This window comes from Lethenteron reissneri, chromosome 35 (assembly GCF_015708825.2).
Source record: "Lethenteron reissneri isolate LAM-NWPU_2019-01 chromosome 35, ASM1570882v1, whole genome shotgun sequence".
Lineage (NCBI taxonomy): Eukaryota > Metazoa > Chordata > Hyperoartia > Petromyzontiformes > Petromyzontidae > Lethenteron > Lethenteron reissneri.
In genome coordinates, this window is record NC_083813.1 from 10,273,216 (window position 1) to 10,297,768 (window position 24,553).

A 24,553-nucleotide genomic window follows, 5' to 3' on the forward strand; every position below is an offset into this window, starting at 1 on the left:
CGATGACGTCATGTTATCTGTTGCCGGCGTGACGTCATGTTATCTGTTGCCGGCGTGACGTCACACAATCCGTTAAATTTCGATTTAAATTTCGATTTAAAGCTTTCGTGACTGCAGGGAGGGTTGTGGTGAACAAACCACCCCCCGATTGCAATCGTCCTCCGATTGCTTGTGTGGCGATCGAAACGTCGTGATCGATTATTTTTTCGACCTAAGTGACTTTACCGAAATAATTAAAGAGTATTGATTATTGCAGTCACTAAAGCTTCAAATCAAGATTAACGCCCCCCCCCCCCTTCACGTCATTTTAACACTGGGGGGGGGGGGGGGTGTTAGATTGCGTAAATATAAATGTGTCGTTAGACCAGCCACCACCCGGCACAGCCAATTATTCAAATTGTAAATGTCGTGGATTTACTCTCCTACAACACACCGGTGGGCTGAAGTAGTATACTACACTATACACTACACTATACACTACTATACACTAAACTATACACTACACTATACACTACACTATACACTACTATACACTACACTATACACTACACTATACACTACACTATACACTACTATACACTACACTATACACTACACTATACACTACTATACACTACTATACACTACATTATACACTACACTATACACTACGCTATACACTATTATACACTACACTATACACTACTATACACTGATGTCATTGTTCCCCCTCTGTGCATTTCCCCATATCTAACGTCCCTTATTGACTTTATTACACCCATTGTTTCCTGACTAACACTGTCCCACATCTTTAATTTAAAATATCACTATTTCCCATAAAAAAATGTTACATTGAGCTTTTACTGTCATGCAAATAATATGAAAACATGGAGAAAATTGCATAATTTTATGCATATTTGACTTTATAACATGTTGTGTTCACAGATGTTCATCACTGCTTGTTTGGGTGTGGTGCCATATAAAATGATTGTGTATTTGCATTACTCTATAATCTGGTGAGAACAAAGTCGGATGCTGAGCTCATTTGAAAGTGAAATGAAGATAAAATATGGTTTTCTTTCGAAAGCTTCCCAGGTCTCCATTATGACAATGAATCTCGCTGTGCTCCCTACATGATAAAATAAAGGATGTTCATTGAAGTCTTTATAGCAATGAAGCAGTTTTGCAGTGACTTTATAGTATTGTGCGTAACAGTGTTGACAATAGCACTGTTGTCATGGGACATCTACAGCCAAGGGTGACCGCTTGGAGCTCGTATTACCTTGCGTCATTGTAGGATGAACGTTGAGATTTATCAGGGCACGGGGTGACTCAATACGGTCTGAATTGATCTGGATTAAGATAGGGCACTGATAAGAGGTTGACAGGTATGATGTCATGTTCATATTCATATTCTTAGGTTTTTTCGGTAAAGTCACGTAGGTAAAACATCAAAATTAATAATATTTTATTTTATATTATTTTATTTTTATTAATTTTGATGTTTTACCTACGTGACTTTACCGAAAAAACCTAAGAATATGAATCATTGCAGTCACGAAAGCTTCAAATCTAGAATTGATGTCATGTTCGTCACCGGCGCAATAACTCTGGTGACGTCACACCACCCACAGCTTAAACAATAGAGGGGGAAGTGGAATTATTGTGACGTCATGTTACCAGATGTTTTCACATAAAGCCGTGGATCTACATTAACGACGATGATGTAAGACTTCAAACATATAACATAGCGATTTAAAGCTTTCGTGACTGCAGGGATTCATCTTCTTGGTTCTTTCGGTAAAGTCACGTAGAAGGGAAGTAATAAAATAATAAAAATAAAATATAAAACATGTTTTATGTTTTATTTTTATTATTTTATTACTTCCCTTCTACGTGACTTTACCGAAAGAACCAAGAAGATATAACATAGCGTTTGTGTCAACGCTCCTGCCTCACGGTAGGAGTAACGCCATATGCAACGTCACGCCTGTATCGGCTACCGTGACATCACGTTCGATGATGAACCTTGTGACGTCATCTGGAAGTGAACGTAACGGTGCCACGTCCGTGACGTCACACGCCCATCAGCCGACGTGCTTCATGTTCACGGATGGGGGTGTGACGTAATACTGACTTGACGTTTCTGCTCTTGATAATAGACCTTTAGCATGTACGGTATTAACGTCGTATAAACGTAAACTGACCGTGTTGTATATGTCATCTGACACCCTTTTGAATGATGTGCCGTTCCATCTCAAATGATGAAATTTTACGGGAGCCTGGTTTGTGCGTGGGGTATAAAAGAGGTGAAAGCGCAGCCCTGCAAGTGCTTGCTCACGCCACTGCCGGCAGAACAGCTCACTCGGTCCAAACGTCTTGGCCCACCGTTGCATGTCTCCGTTACTGTGCATTGACCGGGCTTGTTGTTAAGTTTTCTTGTGCTTCCCAGCACCTCCGATTAGCACGGTGCGAAAAAAGTTCAGTGTATATATAACTCGCTAACACTGCACCGGGGCGGAATCGGGTTCGCCCCTCGTTGCAGAGGTTCACGGTTCTAAACATATCGCCCGCCCTGATTAATACTGCGGGTTTTATGAACCGTTTTCTGCTTCAAAGTGGCGATCATTAATTCTAGATTTGAAGCTTTCGTGACTGCAATGATTCATATTCTTAGGTTTTTTCGGTAAAGTCACGTAGGTAAAAACATTAAAAAGTAAAATAAAATAAGTAAAATAAAATAAAAATCACGACGTTTCGGAGGCAACACAAGCTTCCGTCTTCAGGTGGTACCGTCACAGCCACGACAGCTGTATCAATTATTTTACTTTTTAATGTTTTTACCTACGTCACTTTACCGAAAAAACCTAAGAATAGTGGCGACCATTCTTCGCAAGAGCGGGATATTTGCGTGCGGGCACCAGAGAGCTTTGAAATTTAGCCTCGTATTACTCAATTGGGATTATTATTATCATTCTACATAGCAGCAATCATCACCCCATACTGGCAGACTAATGCGGGTTTTCAAGGCAGGTGTCGAGTCATTTTGTGCCGAGGAGGGCGGTTCTATCGGAAACAAATTATCATCTTGATTTGAAGCTTTCGTGACTGCAGGAATCCATACTCTTTGGTTCTTTCGGTAAAGTCACGTGGTTAGAAATAAAATAAAACAAAATAACATTAAACAAAAATAAAAAAAAATCATCATCATTCCCCCCCCCCCCAACCGATTTAAAGGCTGGCAGATGAAAGCCAAATTCATACTCGGGATCGTAATGGTGTCAATACAGTGGTTACATTCTCCTGAACAAAAAAAATTGCTGACAGCGATTATACACGTCGGATAATCCTACGGTATTGCGTTTCGCCCCCCCCCCTCTCTCCCTAGACGTATCAAGATTGTGTATTCGAGGAATTAATTCGCGGAGTTAGAGAGAGCATGGCCACTCCGTGTGAGCTGACGAGGCAGTGCCATAGAAAGGAAACAATGCCTTTTATTTAGATCGAATCGTGTGTGTGTGTGGGGGGGGGGGGGGGTGTTTCCCCACTCTTCACCGCAACATGAAACAACACGATTATAGATTTGAAGCTTTCGTGACTGCAAGGATTCATACTCTTAGGTTTTTCGGTAAAGTCACGTAGGTAAAAAATAAAAAATAATAGAAGTAATAATAGAAATAAACAACATGTGCTATCGACTGCAAACTATCAAGTTTGCAATCGATAGCACTTGTGATTTATTATTTTATTTCTATTATTATAAATGTTTTACCTACGTGACTTTACCGAAAAACTTAAGAGTATGAAACACGAACCTTACGAAGCTATTGCCTCGTGTATAATGGAGTTGAGAGGCTGTACGGTGAAGGGATGTGGCACCGCAACTGCGGAGATGAAGCTCTCCGGGGACTCGTGGTGCTGAAAGTTGGACGTGGACCCCCCCCCCCCCCCAGCTCGATACGGCTCGCGCCTCTGATGTGTGGAGTTAAATCGGCGGTCCGCCACGAGACTGTCGGTTAAGGCAACGAAGTGAGTTGGTTGAAGGGCAGTTGGGGTGGAGTTACACCTGGAGAGGAGAGGGAGCCATTGGGTTGCTGTGAGCTCTGTATGAAGGTATGGAAAACATGTTCCCTGAAAACACTTTCTCTTAAATTGCAGTTCATATAGGTAGGCAAATAATTTACCTTGTTTATTTTTTACCTTACATTTTACTGTGCAATTCAGTATTGTAATTAATAAATACACACGGTAAATGGTTTATACAGTACGGTACTGTAAATTGCTCTGTTTTGCTAAATTATCACCATTCTTTAAGACTCCTGGGTAGGCTAGGCCATCTTCGACTTACGATATGTTTGACTTACGATGATGGGGGTCGTCGTAACGCATCTCCGTCGTAAGTAGAGAACTGCCTGTACATTGAAGTGTAAGAGTCAAAGTAAACAGCTCACCGATCGTCCTCAATTGTGGAGCATTCGCTTGCAATTGCCGTGGCAAGGATTTCCACTCAAGAATTGGCCTACTAAGTCATTTTAGATGCTGCAAAACCCACAGCTAACCTCGTAAGCAGCAAAATAATTGTCTCTCGAGACACACAGGCCGATTGATATTTTATGAAATTGTGTTACTCATTTGGGTTCAATCATACGCGATTGTCAGAATATTCTCTGACTTTATATCGTCACATTTAGGCGACGTGATAATATATCACTTGCCACCGATGCTAGCCATGGCCTGGGATCAAACTCAGTGAAAACTAAGTTCGTACAGAGCAGCGCGCTAACCACTGCGTTACCCTTACCCCCTAATAGATGGATCGATAGCTAGCTAGCGTGGTTATGATGTATGGTCAATCGACCCCCGCTACTGGAATGGTATGGGGAAGCAATCATCCAGCAGTGGATTGGTTACTGAAAGGTACAGCGACTGTTGTCGCTTCCGAAGTTTGTTAAGAAACACTTAGATTGTTTAATCAAGCCTCGTGTACGTATCGTAACGAGGCCACCCTGAGTGTAATTACCATAAACTACTTAACTAGTCAGGTGCCGAGGAAGGAAGAGCAATGGACAACAATCAGGAACGAATCAGGAAACCGTCGTTCCCGACAATAACGGACACAATATTAACGTATCAGCAAAACTGAACCACTCTAGCCAGTTGAGATTAAAGGTCACATTGTCAACGGTCAAACAAAACCGCGCGCGCGCACAAATATAAAAGTGACAAATACAAATTTTCAGCTCAAAAGTTCCGAGCGAGCCCATTAGGGGGCGGTGTGGCGTCGTTGGGCTGAACTCACGAATTCCAGGAAATTCTCTGCCGCGGTGATTATCGCAAGGGGGCTTCACGACTCCCCTAGGTGACCTAATTCCATCTGGCAATGCTCAGCACAGCAGCACGGGGGAAAGTGCATCTGCGTTCGCATTACCACGACTGCTACGACGACTAGCGAGGATCACGGGGGTGTCTTTTTGTTGTTACACTGTTAACTTAACATGGCAGTCAGCAGCAGCCTAACAGCTTCACGTGAGGATAAAGGGCTCCCTCATTCGCACGGGAGTGAGTCCCGTCGATTATCTGACCCGGTCAGCACGTGGGGAGAAATCGAATCCCCGTGAAAAGCGGAAAGGTTCTGAGCGTATAATAATAATAAAACGGGCCTTGATTATTTATTTGCGTTGTGTACGCGCTCAATTAATATGCAATGTATTTTTTGTGATACCGCACTGACAGTGGTGCGCTGGCACATAAGGCAAACAACAAAAATGAACACATTCGTTTATAAATCCGGCCAAAAGAGGACATACGTAATAGGACATGTTTCTGGTCAATGACCTTTATGCATAGCAGAGATATCAATGGGATGGGCAATGAGTAAGAGCCATGTCCCAAGACGTCATATAATGATGGGCCGCGTGTCGAGCAATGGCTCTGCATAGCCATTGCCCGAAACGTCGCCCATTATATGATTGTTTTCCGCTTTGGGGCAGTCTTATCGATGAATGTGTGCTGAGTTTTTTTTTAATAGGGATTTTCTTATTTGCCGAGATAGAGATAGAGAGCCTACGGTCGTCAGTAATTTTTGCTGTTTTAATTTTGCAGTTTTAATTTCGGGTCTGCGCGAGAGGCCTCTCAGACTCGCTGGGCTGTAGTTTAATCTGCCAAATGCGTTCGATCTCGCGGGAAACCGTTGTTCTTTAATCACATCCCCTCCGGGCAGAAAAGCGTTCGTTGCAGAGTGGAGAATTGATCCCAATATCGCTCTATTACAGGCGCAACGTGAGTTTAAATGTCGCCAAGTGCCCTGGCAAACGCTAAGCTGTGCTAATGACGGACCGAGACCCGCAACTCTATAGCCTCTTTACCCAATCTACCGCAATTGCGTAACAAAACGAAGACGTGAAATGCACGATAGAGAAAACAAAGTAGTTTGGAGAAAGAAAAAAAAAGACATGTTTAGGGCTATGGGGCACGCCCAGTTCAAGAGGTCACGCGCCCCAATTCTCATCGGAGCGAAACGTCTCAGTCCTGACAAATCCCATTACAGCGAACACGACGGCGAGAAGACACCGCATTGATACAGGGGAGAGTACCGAGTGGCAAAATACATCGGGGATTAGTCCACAGCTAAGGAGCCCCAAAACTGCGCGTGTCCCCCCTTTCATTGCCCGCACGTTTTCCCGTCGTCTCGAGATAAAATGGAATTTCGCGTGAGCTTAAATGAGCTGCCACCGAATCTCGCGAGACTCGTATGAAGCAGCGCTTGAACGCATGAGCTTTAAATAGGTCTACGCGCGCCCTACATAGGACACTGACACACACATGCGCACCGAACATCAAACGCGCGCTCACAAACTAGCACCGATGGTCTCCTGCCGCACGCGTACAACCCGTGCACGGTTTAGCCGGCACATCGCCTTTTTGCCTTCCGTGCAAAATATTTTCAAGTTAAGAGCCTGAAATCCCGACCATCTTCATCGAGCCAGAAGCCAGCTATCCCATCGCCCACATATCCCTCGTCTACCCATCTTTGTCTCTCTCTCCCTCTCACACACACACATACACAGCAACCTTCTTCCCCGCACGCCGTCAGACACAACTACAGTACTCCCACACGCTCGTGAGCTGTGAGAAACCGCGTCTCGCTGCGCGGAATCCGCCCGGCAGAGCCACTCATCCACTCTGACTGCCTGCGTCCGCCCCGTCTCCCAAGGTGAGGTCACGCAACGCCACAGAGTGCTCCGCCTCCTTCACTACATCTCTCCCCCACCCTCCCTCCCCCTCCTCTCGGTTTCTTTCTCTCCTGTTGTAAAACCGACGACAACAGAAGCGCTGCAGACCTCCTCCTGACGCTACAACGATTTTGCAGCTCAAAATTGGACAGAGCGCAACACTCACGCGCGACTACTCCAAAGAATATTAAAGGTACGTACCCGCGTGTATAGGTAATGTCTTCCTAAGCACCATAGTATGGACAACTATACAGTACTCCCAATACTGATATTCAACGCTCTGTGGAGTAATGCTGATATGCAATTATAGTTTTACAAGAGGTGCCGAACCGTAAATTAAGTTTTATTTTGCATTAATTGTAACTTCAATTGGAGAATAACCCTTGCCGAGGCCGGTTTTTGGTGCCTCGATATGGAAATAGATTCATGATTTGACATCATCGATGCGCATCACTCGCGGTACAGATGTTACACGGCCATATATAAAAACACTTTATATAGCGTAACGCCGTGGGCTGCCATGCAAAGTAATCAGCGCAGTGGGCAAAGCACGTTGCACTGTGTCGACTACAGCATGGATGGCGCCGATCGCACTACACGTGCTTCAGCACCATGGGCAGAGCCAGAGGATCAGCCCCACGGATAGCACCACAGATGGCGCCCATTGCACTGCACGAACTTCTGCACCACGGAGAGCACCATGGAATGGCGCCGATTGCACTGCACGTGTTTCAGCACCGTGGATAGCACCACGGACAGTGTCCAACGCACTACACGTGTTTCGCCAGCGTGGAGAACGCCCATTGCTTTGTATGTGTCTCGGAATCATGAACAGCGCCAATTGTGCTCCATGCGCTGAAGAATGATGGGGCAGCGCCCATTGCGCTGCATTCGTCTCAGCACCACGGACAGCGCTCACCCATGCTCACACGGACTATTAAGACAAGCGCATTGTGAACGCGACCTTCGGTGATTCCCTCTGGCTTAACTCCTGCTTATTTAAACGTCAAAATACCGACCACTTTACCAATTGGATCAGGAGTTTATATCGGCAATTTCTAATGCTTTGTGTGCTTTAAAGCAATCATATCCCTGCTGTGTCAGCTGTATAATTTGATTTTGGGGAGAAAAACATATTACAATAACGTAATTAAGTTTTCGTCGAATGAAAAACGCGAGGGTGACATTCTCTGTGGCGTGAATAAGATATATCGGCTCAAACAACGACTCCGTATATCCCTTTTATCGATTGTATAAAACCTCCCTCTCAAGTGCGCTCCATAAGCAATTCATTTATGACATCGATTCGACGAGGACAGAGCTGTACGTCGGTGTACAGTAATAATTTGTCGATGACAAGGTCTACCTCCGTGATTGTAGCAACGACTGGGAGAAAAAAAAACACCAGAGGACTGCGACGTGAACCGTGGAATCTGTAGAAATATACGGTGGGTGGTTGTGAGGGTAGTGGGTGCGCGTGGATTAACCGCCCTTTTCACATTGCCCCCACCACCCGCTACGAAGATAACACCAAACAATACATCGCCGTTTGTCTTGAACCAATTGTTGGGATGAATGTTGTTGGGCTGCGGGCGCCTATTAAAGCCGATGCGGTGCGCACGCAGGCAGTGGGGTCAGTAGCCAATGCTGATGTTGACCATATCTAAAAACAATTTAAAATACATATTTTATTTTACCAGGTAAGGAGCTATGTAGTTCTCGTTTTTAGAAGCGACCTGGCCACAAATGATAGCTCAACGAAGTGGCTTATCGCGTGGAAATGTAAAGCAGACGAATACTCTAAACGCGTGCTGATTCTAAATGTGGAGGGGAAACCCGGAAGGCCTGGAGAAACATCCACGCGACCACGGGGAGAGAGACCCGTAAATTCCAAATATACAGCAGGCGTCAGGGTCGGGATCGAACCCACGACCTCCTGTATAGCAGGCGAGGTAGTAACCATCTCGCAGCAGGTCCTCGACTCGATCTCAAGGAAGGCGCAGGATAAGTTCGTACACTAATTGCCACGAAAAACACGGCCAAGAATTGCACCCGGCATACACGGTCACAGCCCTTACAAGCCGCAACACACAACACACACTGCAAGACAAAGACTCCCGATGTACCCGGTCGCTTTGGGCACACAACGTTGTTAGCCAGCGCCGCTTATGATTGGGCGGCGGGAGCAGCAACCACGCCTGACCGCTTTTTGTATCTCGAGCGATGATGTGCACCCAGCAGCAAGGGATACGCATTACAGGCTGAGTTGGCTTGACCTACGGGAGGCCCCTCGCGCGACAGATAGAGATGCACTGATTTTATCCACGGCCGAGCATAATCTTTGTCTTCGCCACAAAGGCGCCCCGTGACCCTTTTACCAGGCTACTGGGGCAGGTGCTGCTAAGCGAGCACTTACGACGCACGAATTGGTTGGCCCTGGGCATTGGCCCATTGCCACGCCCATCCGTCTTTGTCTCCCTCGGTGTGGCTGTTCACACGCCTGCAACATTTTGACATTGGTCATTTAAGGCCGAGTGCGCTTATTGGAGGTCCACGGCCGTCTGAGAGTTCACTTGCTGCTGACGTCATCCATGATGGGTGAATATTTGGCTTTGCCACAGACGCACACACAGAGGGATACACTCACTCACACGCACGCACACGCACGCACACGCACGCACCCACTAAGACAAAGATCCAACGTATAGCCTTAAACGAATTGTTGGGGCAAGTGCTGTTGGCGCGCATCTATGAAGACGGGCACGGCACACAGTGACGATGTTTACACATCGCACCAGGTACTTATTTGAGGCTGAGTCGGCCTAGGGAAGGCCCATGACCGGTTCAAATAATCGTCACTGCTTTGTGGCCGTGAGCGGGAATCGAACTCGGGTCGCCGGGTTCGTAGCGCAGCGCGCTGACCGCTACACAACCGCCCCCCCCACACACTCACTAATACACACACACACACTAATACATACACACACTAATACACACACACACTAATACACACACACTCACTAATACACACACACTAATACACACACACACTGATACACACACACACACTAATACACAAACACACACTAATACACACACACACTAATACACACACACTCACTAATACACACACACTAATACACAAACACACACTAATACACACACACACTAATACACACACACTAATACACACACTGATACACACATACACACTCACTAATACACACACACACTGATACACACACACACTAATACACACACACTGATACACACATACACACTCACTAATATACATACACTAATACACACACACACTAATATACACACACACACTAATACACACACACTGGCCGGGTGTGTATCTGCCGTCTCGGGGGAGGCTGCCAGGCGGTGTCTGGTTGCCGAGTGACAGATGGATGAGGGGGGCAGACGGAGACGCGAAGCGAGAGACGGGATGGGTCGGGGGGGGTGGTGGTGGTGCTGGGAGTGATTGTGAGGTTTCTCGACGAGACTCTTCCGCGAGGGGGTGAGTTGGGGGGCAGGAGGGAGAGAAGTCAATTTCTAGAGATGAAGCCACTTCTCTGTTCACGATTTGTCAGTGGACTGGGGTGGGGGGGGGTCTGGGAGCTTTCAAAATAAGAACCCCCCCCGCGAGGCAAGGGCGTGCCGAGAAATCAATGAGATGAAACAAAGCCACGTTACGTTCTCCCCCGATGAAAATCGCCGCCTCTTAAGATATTAAATAATGCGCACGGTGGTTATCTTATCAAGTCGAGGGTATCACGATACGGGTGGGAGGGCGGTGGTACGATAATTACTGACCGCGCTTTATCTTCTGATGGATGAAGGCACTCTCGTGCCGCGAATGGAAATTTTCCGTGCGATAACATTTTTTATCAGCTCCGAGTTAGCAAACAAAACAAAAAACGAGGAAGAGGAGGCATATTTAGGTCAGATAACATTTTGGTTGGTGATGTTGGTTATGTATTCGCGTCTAAAAAAAAACCAGTTGGTCGGGGTTACGGTAGCGCAGGCGAGGATGTTTATGAAGACAAACGGAGAGGGCCTAATGGCCGAGACGGTTAACCGTATCACAAAAGGCTGGCACCCCGCCTGCTGCTGTTTCGGGGGCAATCGCAGAGAGCATTCGCGAGACGACGTTAGCCTGGGGGTGGCGGTGCTCGGTTCAACGCGGGATCACTGCGGCCCATCCAACTCTCCCTGCCAACCTCCCCACCCCTCCCCCAGACGTTATCACCGCCCTCCACCACTCCCTCCTCTCCCCTCCCCCTCTTGTCGCTCCCTCTTGATCCCCTGCTTCCTAAGATCGCCCTCCCCCCCCTTCCCGTCCAGTCGCCTTCATTCCCCGCTGCCCCTGCACTCCCCCCCTCCTCCATTCCCTCCCCTCCCCTCCCACCGCTTCGTCATCCCCGCTCTTCCCTCCCAATCACTCAAGGCAATTCCTGGGTGGTACCAAGGTCATTAGCTTTTTTCTTTTTTTCCCGATGTCCTAATTACATTAATGACGCGCGGAACATTAGTTACGTTCGTCCTTTGATTAAACGTAATTAATTAAAGTGAAATAACGCGAGCGGGTGGAGAAGGACGCGTGTGTTACATACGTACAATTACTTATTTATCCAGAAAAGCCACGCGGAGTCGTGCGACTGTTTGTCAAGAGGGCCCTGCTACATTGGCTATTTATTTTCGGATGTTTTCATCCAATTAATGATGAATTGTGTTTATTATTGTTATTATTATACACATGGGAGGAGGAAACGGGAGCTCCCAGAGAAACCCCACGCCTTCCGCGAGGGAGCAACACTCAATCCCGTACCGATGGGAACAGATGGCGAATCGTCCACTTGCTGTACCGCCCTCTCCTGGCGAGCCAGGGTATTGCAGCTCCTCGACGCGCACCGGAAGGGAGTTTCACGACAACATCTGCGTGTGTGCGGGTGAACCACCAACCCCTCGAGCTGCTGTTGCGTCCCGAGTGCTGGACTGCAGGCGGTCACGTGCAGCAGCGTAGCCACCGCTGCCACCCGGCGAGTATCGGGTTGCTTTTTTTGAGCGGTGTGTTTATAAAACACGCACAGAGATGTGGCTGGAGTAGGGGGGGGGGGCAGGAAGGCCAAGGCGTGGTGATGTAGGCTTGAGATCGAGCCTTGCGCTTTGGCAACAAGGCTCGGTGGGTCACACAGAGAATTGTCAAATTCGCTGGGCTGCGAGGTGGCCTGGAAATGGCTGACCGGGAATGGGTTCGTGAAGCCGTCTTTGTGGACCGTTCATTTGTACTCCGTGGCGCTCCGATTAATTCCGGGCACAAGAAAAACACGCGTCAGATGGAATTTGCCAATGCAGGACCCTCCTGAAAGCGAGTCTTGAGACTCACCGAAGCTTTCTTGAATACATATATAAATGTAACCTAATTCAATTATAATCTATAAATGTATTCATATATAATATATAACTTGATTCATATATACTATAAAACCTTATTCGTACGATTATTACATTATATATATATTTATTTTAATCGACAGCCATTCGTCAATCCACCGCTGAATGACGGCCGCTCCGCGCCGTGTCGCTCACGAGGGTTGTTCGACCATACTTCACCACGCTGGTCAGTGCGGGTTTGGCGAAGGGCAGGCACCAGTGAGTGGTTCAGACATGACTCGCCACTGACGTTAGCCGTGGCCGGGATCATCGTGCAGTGCGTGAGCCACTCCACTCATTGCCATCACTGACTTGAGCAAAGTAAACTGAGACTCATGCTTATAAGGCGATGATGATGATGATATGTTTAGATTATGATATTGTCTATTCGTGTCCCGACTATTTCCAGGACCGATGTACTCACTGGGTGATATTTTTAGTTCACGATTATCAGCACTGACTAATTATCATTAACACGGGGCGTGTGTTCAGATTTAAGCACACGGCGTCTCTGTCTCGATTTGAGATTTTATTTTTAGGTGCTCTCGCTCGAATTTAATTCCGATTGTGCTACCTGCGTCACGTCATACAATTAAAGTGTCGATTCGGAAACTCCCGCAGAGCAACGCATGGGCCCCTCGTGTTAGAGAACGGCCCGCAGAAGGGGATGTGATGGAACTGCTTCCAAGGTCCCTTCAGGTGGCCGTATTATCGACGCGCCCGGGGCGCGCTGCTTCACACATCCTGCTACAGAGAGAAAAGAGTTCGTTGCACGGCAGTCAAAACTCAGAGAATCAGAATATGTACTTATACTGCAGGAGAAATCCGATGAGCTACAAAGCTCTTGATCACAGATGTCCATTCGGGGCGAGTCAGAACGTTTGAGGAGGGGCTAACCGCTATAACATACACACGTGTCTGTGTGTGTGTCGATTCCCGTGACGATTATCTGAAGAGGTCCTGGGCCTCCCCTAGGTCGACTCAGCCTCAAATAAGGACCCGGTGCCGTGCAAAAAATAAAAAAATCAGCATTGGGAAGACAAATGCGGGCGGGGGTGGTGCAGGCCACTCACACCTGGGTGTGCCAATTCATCATTAAAATGTGCTCGCTCACGGCACTTGCCCCAACTTGTATGTGAAAGGCTACACGGGGGAAAACGAGGCACTTTGTCTTGGTCTGGCATTGAAGTAAATACAGAGCCTCTCCTAGGTCGACTCAGCCTCAAATGAGTACCTCGTGCGGTGTGTAAACATCGCCACTGGGGAGACAAAGGCGGCCGGGCGTGGTGATGGCCACCCACCGCCTCGTGTGCCGTTCCGGCCTTCATAGGTGCTCGCTAACAGCACTTTCCCCAACAGTCTGTTAAGGCTATACGGGGGATCTTTGTTGAGTCACTGGTGTCGAGATGGTATACAGGAGGTTGTGGGTTCGACCCCGACCCTGACGCCTGCTGTATATTTGGAGTCTGCGTGTCTCTCTCTCCCAGTGGTCGCGTGGATTTTTCTCCGGGTCCTCCGGTTTTTCCCTCCACATTTAGAATGAACGTCACGCGTTTAGAGTACTTAACTCTTATAAATGTCCACGTGGTTGAGCCGTCGTTTGTGGCCAGGTCGCTTCTGAAAAACATCTATAGTGCTCAGTGGAGCCTTACCCGGTTAAATAAAACACGTAAACAAATGTGTTGTAGAGATTTAAATCCCTTCCCCTTTGTCTCCACCGTGGCGATGTTCACACACCGCACGAGGTACTCATTTGAGGCCAATTAAAGCCGGATTCGAACCCCGGATCTCAGGAGTCGCGAGCGGGCTCAGTCGGTGTACTCCGTGCCACCGCTCCGATTAGAAGGGAAATAAAGTAGCTCGTCTCCAGCGAAGGCTCCTCGTAGGTCCAGGTTCGAGGAGGACGAGAGCGACGTGGGTTTCGTTCGTTGTGGGGTTTTTGTTTTGCTCGGACAACGCCAGAGGCTTATCGCGACGCAGCGTTTGAGGGACGAGACGTCGCTTGTCAGAACAGTGGCACACTCGTGCGTCAAAGATGGCATGTTTCTAGTGGCATACGACTCGAGCGGACAGTGTGTGTACAGTTTATAAAACAAAGACAAAGATCCCCCGTATAGCCTTAACGGACTGTTGGGGCAAGTGCTGTTAGCGAGCACCCATGAAGGCCGGAAAAGTCACACGAGGGGGTGGCCAACGCCACGCCCGGCCGCCTTTGTCTCCCCAGTGGCGATGTTTACACACCGCACCAGGTATTTATTTGAGGCTGAGTCGACCTAAGGGAAGCCCGGGACCGGTTTAGATAATCGTCGCTGGGTGTTGGCTGTGAGCAGGAATCGAACTCGGGTCGCCAGGTTCGTAGCGCAGCGTAGCGCTACTCGCTACACACACACACACGTGTCTGAGTGTGTCGATTCCCGTGACGATTATCTGAAGCGGTCCTGGGCCTCCCCTAGGTCGACTCAGCCTCAAGACAAATGCGGTCGGGAGTGATGCTGGCCACCCATACCTGGGTGTGCTCCATTAAAATGTGCTCGCTAATGGCACTTGCCCCAACTTGTATGTGAAAGGCTACACGGGGGAAAACGAGGCACTTTGTCTTGGTCTGGCATTGAAGTAAATACATGAATAAAAAATACAAATGTCGACCCCTGCTCAATGGGGGGACCGGGAAGATGCAGCAACGGCTGCGTGCTCCCGTTGCGTGAATGGAGCTCAGCTCGTCACGATCCGGCGAGTTTATCTTGTGTGTCTGTGTGTTTGTCCTTTCGTCTGTCTGTCTGTCCTTGCTGCTGTGTGTCTGCGTGTCTATCCGTCAATTTGTCCGTCTTCATGTTCGTCCCTCCGTCCATCTATCAACGTGTCCAACCACCTATCAATGTGTCTGTCCATCTATCCATGTGTCTGTCCGTCCGTATGCCTGTTCCTCTATCTCTTTATCTGTCCGAGCATCGATATGTCTGTCTGTCCGTCAGTCAGTCTGTCTATCCCTCTGTCTCGCTGTCTGTGCCAATCTCTATCCGAATCTTCGACCTCCAGCGTCATCCGATTGTCAACAATTACGTCGCGACTCCGACAGCCCCCCCACTCCCCTTCACCCCCACCCCTCCACCACGCACACTGCACGCTACATCATAAATAAGTGAACAGGGGCTGCGCGGTCACTTGCAATGATTGATGCGCATCACCGGGGCCCGATGAGCAGGAGCCCACTTTAGCTTTAGCCCGACCACGGGGACACGTGAGCATTGGGTAAACGACGCGTCGCTTAATCCGCGCCAACTGCACAAAACTCGCGCGCCCGCAGCAGGTACGGTAGGTGGACAAGCTGGATTTAATTATTCAAAGAGCGGCACTGAACGGCAATAGTGATGAACCACCATCGTCTGTACCGTATGTGCATGCATATATATCACATACATTATTAAATATCAGCCCTGGTTTAATCCCGTGCTGTCCGAAGGTTTTTCCGCGCCGACCAATCGGGCTGTTTCACCATATTTCACCGCACTGGTGCGGGTCAGATTTACCTCGCCATTGACGGTGGCCGCGTGACCGGAAGTCAAAAGCAAGTCGCCAGGTGCACGGCGCGGTGCCCTGCTCACTGCGCCACCGCTCCAACACGGTTTTTATTTATTTATTTTTTTAAAGCGTGCGGCCGCGTGATCGACTCGATGAAGGGCAGCGATGGAGCAGTGGATGGTGCACCCCGCCGCACTGTGAACCCTGCGACCTGACTTCGATTCCCGATCGCGGCTAACATCAGAGTGATGCGTGCATCCATTCTGGGCTCCCCCCCCCACCCACCTCTCTCTCCCCCGCGTTCACAAGCCCGGCACCGATCAGTGCCGTGAGTTGTGCCCAAACAACTCTTCCCATGCCCGACGCGACGCGGGGAGAGGCCTTCGTCCAGCGGTGGATGAACACAGGGCTCTCATGAACGTCATTCAAATAGCTCAAATGTGTTCAGGTTGTTCAGGGACAAGTCAGTCGAGTCACGCGTGACCCCTTGGCTTCTCCAGGAGTAGCACACGAGGAAGGGCTACCGCGTGGAATTGCTCGCAGTTCGCATCAAATATTCACGATGTCTCAAACTATTTTAGAGCAGATCTACCTGCGTGAAGAATTGCCTGCAGAACACCCGAAGCATTTCAGGTTACTTTCCTGCTCTATAGATGTAAATTTTTTTAGTTACAGTGCATTTACGCTAAAAACTCCCGGGTTCGCTGTCTGACAAATTTGTCTCTCTCCCCGCGTGTGTGTCTCTCTCTCTCCGCCCAGGACAATGGGTGCGAAAATGAGCAAGAAGAGGAAGGGGCGAGGCGATACGGACGAGGCCAAGAGCCAGACGGAGCAGGCGGAGCAGGCGGGCAACGCGGAGGGCGCAGTCGAGGAGACCCGGAGCCAGGACGCGGGCGAGGCTGGAGGCCCCGATGAGACCGCGGGCAGTGAGGCCACGGACGACGCAACGGGCGGAGCGGTCGCCCTCGAGGCCGACGGAGGCTCTCGTCGGGCAGCTCAGACGGCCGCAGGATCGCCCAGCGAGGACGCGGACCCTGAAGCGGGAGCCGAGGGAGAGGCCGCGTCACCGGAGGTGGACCCCGAGGCTCGGTCAACGCAGACAAAACCGGCGGGAGACGTGGCCGAGAGAGCCGCGGCCGCGGAGACGGCGGCAGCGAAGGAGCTCGGAGCGATGCCGGGGAACGAGAGCGACGAGCGGGCGGGAGCAGCCAGGCGGTTCGCCCGCGGAGTCGGCAGTCGTCCGAGCAGAAGCCGGGCTCCGGGCGGCCCGCCGGCGACGAGAGGGTCGCACCGGAGCGGGCGGGCGGGGGAGGGATGCCGACCGAACCCTGGCGAGGCAGCCGCAGCTGCTGCAGCCAAGAGCCCCGAGTCCCGCGGTGGCGACGCGGGGCACGGGGCGGCTACTCGAGCGCCGGGCAAGGAAGGCGCCGCTACCGCAGCGGGGTCACCGCCGGGGGTCGAGACGCGACCGCAACACGCGGGTCTGGCCGTGTCCCCAGGCTCCGGCAAGCCGCCACAGATCGCACCCAGCTCGAGCTCCGGATCCGACGCGGGGACTTTCGCCGTGAAATTGGAATCAAATGCGGAGCGCGTCGAGAAGGAGGTGGAGGAGGTGTGGGTGAGGAGGGATGCGGTGGAGGCGACGCACGCGGCAGACAAACCCAAACGGAATTCCCACCACGACGGCGGTGATTCCACGGCGCCCGAACCCGATCCGATTCTCCCGGTCGCGACGGAGGTCATCAGGATGGCAATGGAGCCAACTCCGCCGCAGGGGGTCACCGAGAGCCAGGGTCGGGGCCTCGAGGACAAACGCGCGACGGCGGTGGCATCGACGGCAGAGGCTGCGAAGACGCCCACGGCGATCGTAGCACCCTCGACGAAGCGCCACTCCGAAGCGGATTCCGTCCGGGGCAGTGAAGTCGCATCGGTGCCGGAGCTCGGCGAGACGGCGACATCGCCGCGGGCGGACGATTGCGCACAGACGGCCGCGGCGCAGTTGGCAACTCGGGGGAATGTTGACGAGGTGGCGGCCAAGCCGGGGCCCCGGGGACCCACTCCGCTGGCGACGGATGGCGTCGCGGTGTCGCCGGGAACTCCCCACGGCGACGGGGCTTTAGCGGTGCTCGACGAGGGCGTCCCCGCCTCCCCCGGACAGCAGCAGCCGCCCTCCCCCGCGGCCCCCCGAGGAAACGACCACGACCACGGTGGCAGCGGGCAGGCGCCAGCAGCGGCGGCCGTGGCGGATTCGTCCGCGGATGCCGCGCGCACGAACGGGGCCTTGGATAAAGGAGTTTGCGACGACGATGCGGGATCTGCAGGCGCCGCCGACCCTGTTAGCGGTGGCGCTAGTGCCAGTGGTGGTGCTGCTGCTGCTGCTGCTGCTGGTAGTGGTGGTGGTGGTACCAATGGACATCACCGCTGCGATGATGTCAACGGTTATGGCACCGCCAGCGCCAATGATGATGGTGATGATGATGGATGGTGGAGGAGGAGGAGGAGGAGTGCGTGGTGAAGGTGGTGCTGTCGCGCCAGCACAAGAAGCCAAAGCCGTCGACGAGACCCATCCTCAGACGTCACCTCAAGGGGATCAGGTCGTTGTTGATGGGCACCCCAAAGCCCCCTCGCGTCGCAAGGGGAACAGAGGAGGAGGAGGCGGGGGAGAAGATGGGGAAGATGCTGAATTTGGGGAGGCGGTCGGAGGAGATGGGGTGGCCACGGCGGGGAATTTGATCGAATTTTAAGGGGAGCGGTGACTTCTGAGCAGCCTGCTGTTGAAATTCGAATGAAAATGAAATGACAAGAGACTCTTAAATGCAACACCAGAGGCGCCAGTGACTGCTCACTACATCACAACGCTTGCACACGCCACTCTGTGTTTTCATTCCCTTATTTATACAAACTCCCTCCCGTCTCTCTGCGTCTCTTGCCTCTGTATCCATCTGCATGCCGGGTAGTGACACGACAGCCACTTGACATACGGTAGAAGTAGTAGTAGTGATAATAATACGACTAACGATCAATTCCTACCTTTTTACGGGACGTTAATTGCGTGCTCTATACCCCCCCACCACCACCCCCTGGACAGCTGCAAAGATTTCGATTTAAAGCTTTCGTGACTGCAGGGATTCATCTTCTTGGTTCTTTCGGTAAAGTCACGTAGAAGGAAAATAATAAAATGATAAAAATAAAACATAATAAAATAATTCTCACGACGTTTCGGCCACAACAGGTCTGTCGGCCTTCTCGACAGACCTGTTCTCCACCTGAAGACGGCTGCTTGCGTTGTGGCCGAAACGTTGTGAGAATTATTTTATTATGTTTTATTTTGATTACTTTATTATTTTCCTTCTACGTGACTTTACCGAAAGAACCAAGAAGCCGCAAAGATGCCCGTGACTGGACGCACGGGTGGCGTTTGACCACGAAAGAAGTGAATGGCGAACCGAACGTGAAATCTCCCTCGTCTGGAGCAATGCTCTCACGTCTCCGCCAACCAAACACGAGCCCCCAGCGTGCGGCCCTAAGTGTTGTACCGGCAAAGCAGAGACCCATCGAGAGTCGTGCGCGCATCTTGCAGTGACGGCGACAGAAATAAATGAGCGCGCTCACGTCGCTACCCCACCCCTCCCTCCCCTCTAGTACCCGACCAGTGCGGCCAAGATGCTTGCAGCGACGTTGGCGGGGCCGTTTAAAATCGCTGGGCATCACGTGGCCACGGGCTGCGTGGCCACGTGTTCAGCTACACTCGGGTACTGGGTTCCTTCTTGTCCCTCCTCCCACGACTCCTCCCCTCCTCCTCCTCCTGGTTCAGCACTCCGCCTGGGCTCTTCACGTTTTGCCGGCTACAATGCCACACGCGGCTACATCGTATAGCTCCTTCTCCGAAAGTCCAGTGGCGTGGTTCGCATGCCCAGAGCCTCCCCGAGACCACAACTCCAATTCCCATTCCCTTCTCAGCCCGTCGCCTGCGTGGTCCCCCTCCGACTCACGTGGTGGCATCGGCGCAGTTGCACCGCCTGTACCCTCCGTAACCTACTCCACTGCTGTAGTCCCATTCTGTGCTGTAGATCGGCGAACCCGATTAGAGGTCGCATAGTGCGTGACATTCCGGAGGCTTTAACTACTGTATACCGTATAACACTTGTACCGGTTTTATCTATCACTTCGTCTGTAGTAGTGCCGCTTTCAAATGCAATGTAGTAACGACGCGAATAACTGGACGGTTCTATTAAACACTCCTTACGTTATCTCCTGTGTGTCTCGATGAGCGTGAAGAGATGATTCATGCTACAATAAGGATGCTTGGCCGAGTCATGTTTTTTTTTATAAAAACATCTTTTGGGTTCATAATAGAGGTTTTTTTTGCGGTTAGATCGCCTAAATATATAAATGTGTCGTTAAAACCGCCACCACCCGACACAGCCAAATAGTAAGGGTTGTCACGTAAACAACGTGGACAATTCGTCACTAGTACAGCACTAGTGTATAGTGTAGTGTATAATGTAGTGTATAGTGTAGTGTATAGTGTAGTGTAGTATACTAGTACAGCATCACCGGTGTGTTGGAGAGCCAAGCCACAACATTTACAATCCGAGTACGACGTTTCGCCAGTAATTACAACTCGCTTCATCAGGCGACACCTGTTTAGTTCTTGGCTGTGTCGGGTGGTGGCGAGTTTTAACGACACATTTATATATTTACGTGATCTAACCACTCAGCACTGCCATAGTGTGGCCACAACCTCGGTGGCCCACTGACAAACTCTGGTGGTCACCCATCCAGACACCGAACCAGGCAGGACCCCGACGCTGCTTGGCTTCGGAGCTCTGGCTAGGTTCGGTCGAACGTGCGAGAGTGAAACTGTGTTGCGGATTTTTTTTCGATTTAAAGCTTTCGTGACTGCAGGGATTCATCTTCTTGGTTCTTTCGGTAAAGTCACGTAGAATGGAAATAATAAAATAATAAAAATAAAACATTATGAAATTATTCAGACTCAAATTCAAGACAAGACAAATTCAGACTGTCTTCTCGACAGACCTGTTCTTCACCTGAGGACGGCTGCTTGCGTTGTGGCCGAAACGTCGTGAGAATTATTTTATTATGTTTTATTTTTATTATTTTATTATTTCCCTTCTACGTGACTTTACCGAAAGAACCAAGAAGATGTGTTGCGGATTTTGTTGTTTTTTTGGCGGCGGGCAATGATGCGGCCGTGCGTGCGTGAAGCCGGTGGGGGAAGCCCTGGCACTCCGCACTGCGTAACCGGGGGGAAATGCGCGAAGCATTGGCGATGTCACCTCGGCATGCAAAGCACCCTGTGATTCGTGACGTTTACTTATCTATTTATTAGTTATGTTTTATTGCCTAGATATCTCAACGGGGACTGCCTGAGTTTGAATTAAACGGGGATCTCAAGCGTAGCGAGTAGATGGTCGAAGTCCGGTCACCATTGGCATGGATAGAGAGACTCAGTCATACACGCAGAGGCCCACCGACTCACAACGATACCTATCGACTCACAGAGACCAACAAACTCACATAGAGGGCCCTTCACAATCACCTCCTCGCCATTTATTCTGGCTGACCATCCAACAAAGACGGCCACTGCATCGCGCGCTTGCAGGTGCGCTTCTGCGGCCGTCTGGAACGCTCTTTTCTTCCGATAGTCGGATGCCACTGGAGCTGTGCACTTTAAAATCTTCTAGATTTAAAACTAATTTCTTTTGAACTGCTTTTTGTGTTTAGTGTTGTCCTTCCCCCGCGCCTCCGATTAGCGCGGTTGGCTACGTACGGTGCGAAAGAAGTTCAACATACACACACTGCCCATCACTTTCCGGCCAAGTATTAATCCCATCCTACCGGTTGCGTCTCCTTGTCTGTGGCTCTCCATCCTGCACCATGCGCTCCATCCACCACAACCTCCTCCGCATTACACCTCACACCGCTTTCCGGCCACGATTCAATGCCCAGCCTCCAATCTGCCAACGACGCGGGGTTCTTCGTTGCAAGGCCACCAGGGACTCCTGGCGGCCCCTGTTGCCTTTAGTGCGCCCCCCCCCCCCTCTACAATACACAAAGAGTGAAAACGCCCCCCATCATCATCATCATCGTCGTCGTGCTGCTGTGAAACCCCCACTGGTCTCAAATGGCGTGACGGCCCTCGCACCGGCGATGTCTTACACTGGTCAACAACAACAAAAACTTTTTTTTTCTGGCCTGGACTTTTGCAGCTGTTTTAGACTAATTTCAGGGTGCTGATTCCAAATCTGATCTCAGATTTGCTCTATCACATCTCATTTTTATGCTATCGGCATACCCCATTTTCATTGATTTTACCCGAAATTAACTCTGTCACTTATGATTGCAAGTTGTTGCGAGTCAGTGACTGCTTTAGTGTTAAAATATGGTGCTGTATTTTTAGAATAGTGTGTTTATAATATCATTTTATGTAGATATCCACATTTATTTAATATTTTTCTTCTGCAGTTTTTATTGAAAATGCAATATTTGATATCTCAAAAACCTGATGTGATAGACAAAAACTGATGCCAGATTTAGAATCAGCACCCCAAAATTACATTAAACCCGTTGGAATACCTTGTGCCAGAAAAAGTCGGTTGACCAGTGTAATCGGCGTGCTGCTGTTGTGAAACCCCCACTGGTCTCAAATGGCGTGGCGGCTCTCACACCGGCGATGTCTTATCGGCGAAGGTGGCTCCTGCCCTCTGAAAACAAATAAAGAACGCTGCGCGCTAAGCCCCTATCTTGCGCCGATTTGGATTGGCACGACGAGCAGAGTTGTGCCAACCCAAATCGGCGCAATCAGTCCGCGGGCCACGCCGATTGCGCACAGAGAACTACAGCCCAGAGAGTGTCCGCTGCGAAATGTCCGCACGTGATGAATGTGGCGCGGAGAGCCGCGGGGTCCACTCGGATGTGTGGGCGCCCGTGAATCGGCCGATGTATCTCAACAACAACATCATCAGGAGGAGGACCCAGAGGCGCAGGGTGCACGCTTGGTCGCGGCCGTTACAATAAATTATGCAGGGGAAAAAAATGTATCGGCCTCCACTAAAAGCCGCCTTATCTGCATTGACGTTCAACGAGTGAGACGGAGGGAGAGAGGAGGCGGTAGATGGGGGGGGGGGGGGCTGAGTGCGCATTGAACGGCAGCCGGTGACATCGCCGCGCAGATGCGGAGTGCGCTGGGGGTCCCACGCACCCGGGGGGGGGAAAGCCCCCCCCCCCCACCCCTCCCCCATTGTATTCTTTGCACCAGGACCCATGCCACCCACGCTATTGCACTGGGGTGGGGGGGTGTCTTTGTGAGTCTGTCCGTCTCTCTGTCTGCGCGCGTGTCTGTGTGCTAGTGTCCCACACACACAGACACACGCATATATAGAGAGAGAGACACGAAAAGATACCCAGAGACTCACATCGAGAGCCGCCGTGTCGTCGTGGCTTGGTGGGCATGGATCCCGGTGCAAGGAATAATTATCAAATGGGGCCCTCCCTCTCCAAATTCACCCCCCCACCCCACCCCAGCCTCCACTCTTCATAGCCCATAGCCCGGCGCAGTTGCACCGCCTACACACTCGACAGCGGCGTCACCGGCCCGCAGGCGCCGTGGTGGGCCCTGCCTTGTGGTCGCGGATTCGCAGGGCGCCAATGGAGGCGATCGCCGGTGGCTGGTGCAGATGAGAAGCCACCTGGGGTAGGTGCAATTTGTCTGCGTGGGAGGGGGAGGGGGGGTGCAACACAGCTCCGTGATTAATACTCGGGGGGGCTGTTCTCTGTGGTGCGAGTGCCGTGATTATATGCGTGCGTGTGCATGCCTGTGTGTGCGTGTCTGCGTGTGTGTAGGGGAGCGGTCGTGTAGCGGTTGGCGCGCTGCGCTACGAACCCGGCCACCCGAGTTCGATTCCCGCTCACGGCCAACACCCAGCGACGATTGTCTGAGCGGGTGCTGGGCCTCCCCTAGGTCGACTCAGCCTCAAATAAGTACCTGTGCGGTGTGTAAATATCGCCGCTGGGGAGACAAAGGCGGCCGGTCGTGGTGCTGGCCATCCTTCTCTTCGTGTGCCGTGCTGGCCTTCATAGGTGCTCGCTAGCAGCACTTGCCCCAACAGTCTATTAAGGTTATACGGGGGATATTTGTGTCTGTGCCTACAAGCCATCATGGGTTTAACCAGACTGGATTGTGTGAGCAGCCCAAAGGTCCTTGAGAGATCTAGACACGGTACCATCGGTGAGCTCCTCCGGCATGTCCAAGCAGCTTCTGTATTGGCGGATAGAGGGGGCTTAACGGGCGCGACACGGACCACAGAAGAGATGGAGCTGATGCGATACAGATGGATGTGGAGGTGAGTGGACTTCCC

At 50.7% G+C, this 24,553-nt stretch overlaps 1 protein-coding gene across 2 annotated transcripts; it reads left to right on the plus strand.

Annotated features, from left to right (window-relative positions):
* The first annotated feature begins 3,950 nt into the window (after nucleotides 1–3,950).
* Nucleotides 3,951–20,422, plus strand: LOC133350923 (collagen alpha-1(I) chain-like). 2 transcript variants are annotated; one of them, XM_061565766.1, is made up of 4 exons: nucleotides 3,951–4,092; nucleotides 7,307–7,404; nucleotides 12,758–12,840; nucleotides 16,932–20,422. In XM_061565766.1, exon 4 carries the CDS (start codon nucleotides 16,936–16,938, stop codon nucleotides 18,685–18,687), a length of 1,752 nt encoding a protein of 583 aa, XP_061421750.1. In that variant the 5' UTR covers nucleotides 3,951–4,092; nucleotides 7,307–7,404; nucleotides 12,758–12,840; nucleotides 16,932–16,935; the 3' UTR covers nucleotides 18,688–20,422. The 2 variants fall into 2 exon arrangements, with proteins under 2 accessions (XP_061421750.1, XP_061421749.1); XM_061565765.1 differs by lacking the exon at nucleotides 12,758–12,840.
* Nucleotides 20,423–24,553: the final 4,131 nt, after the last annotated feature.

What these genes read in the sequence shown, in the direction of transcription:
- LOC133350923 (XM_061565766.1), top strand. Translation starts at nt 16,936, where the DNA reads ATGGGTGCGAAAATGAGCAAGAAGAGGAAGGGGCGAGGCGATACGGAC.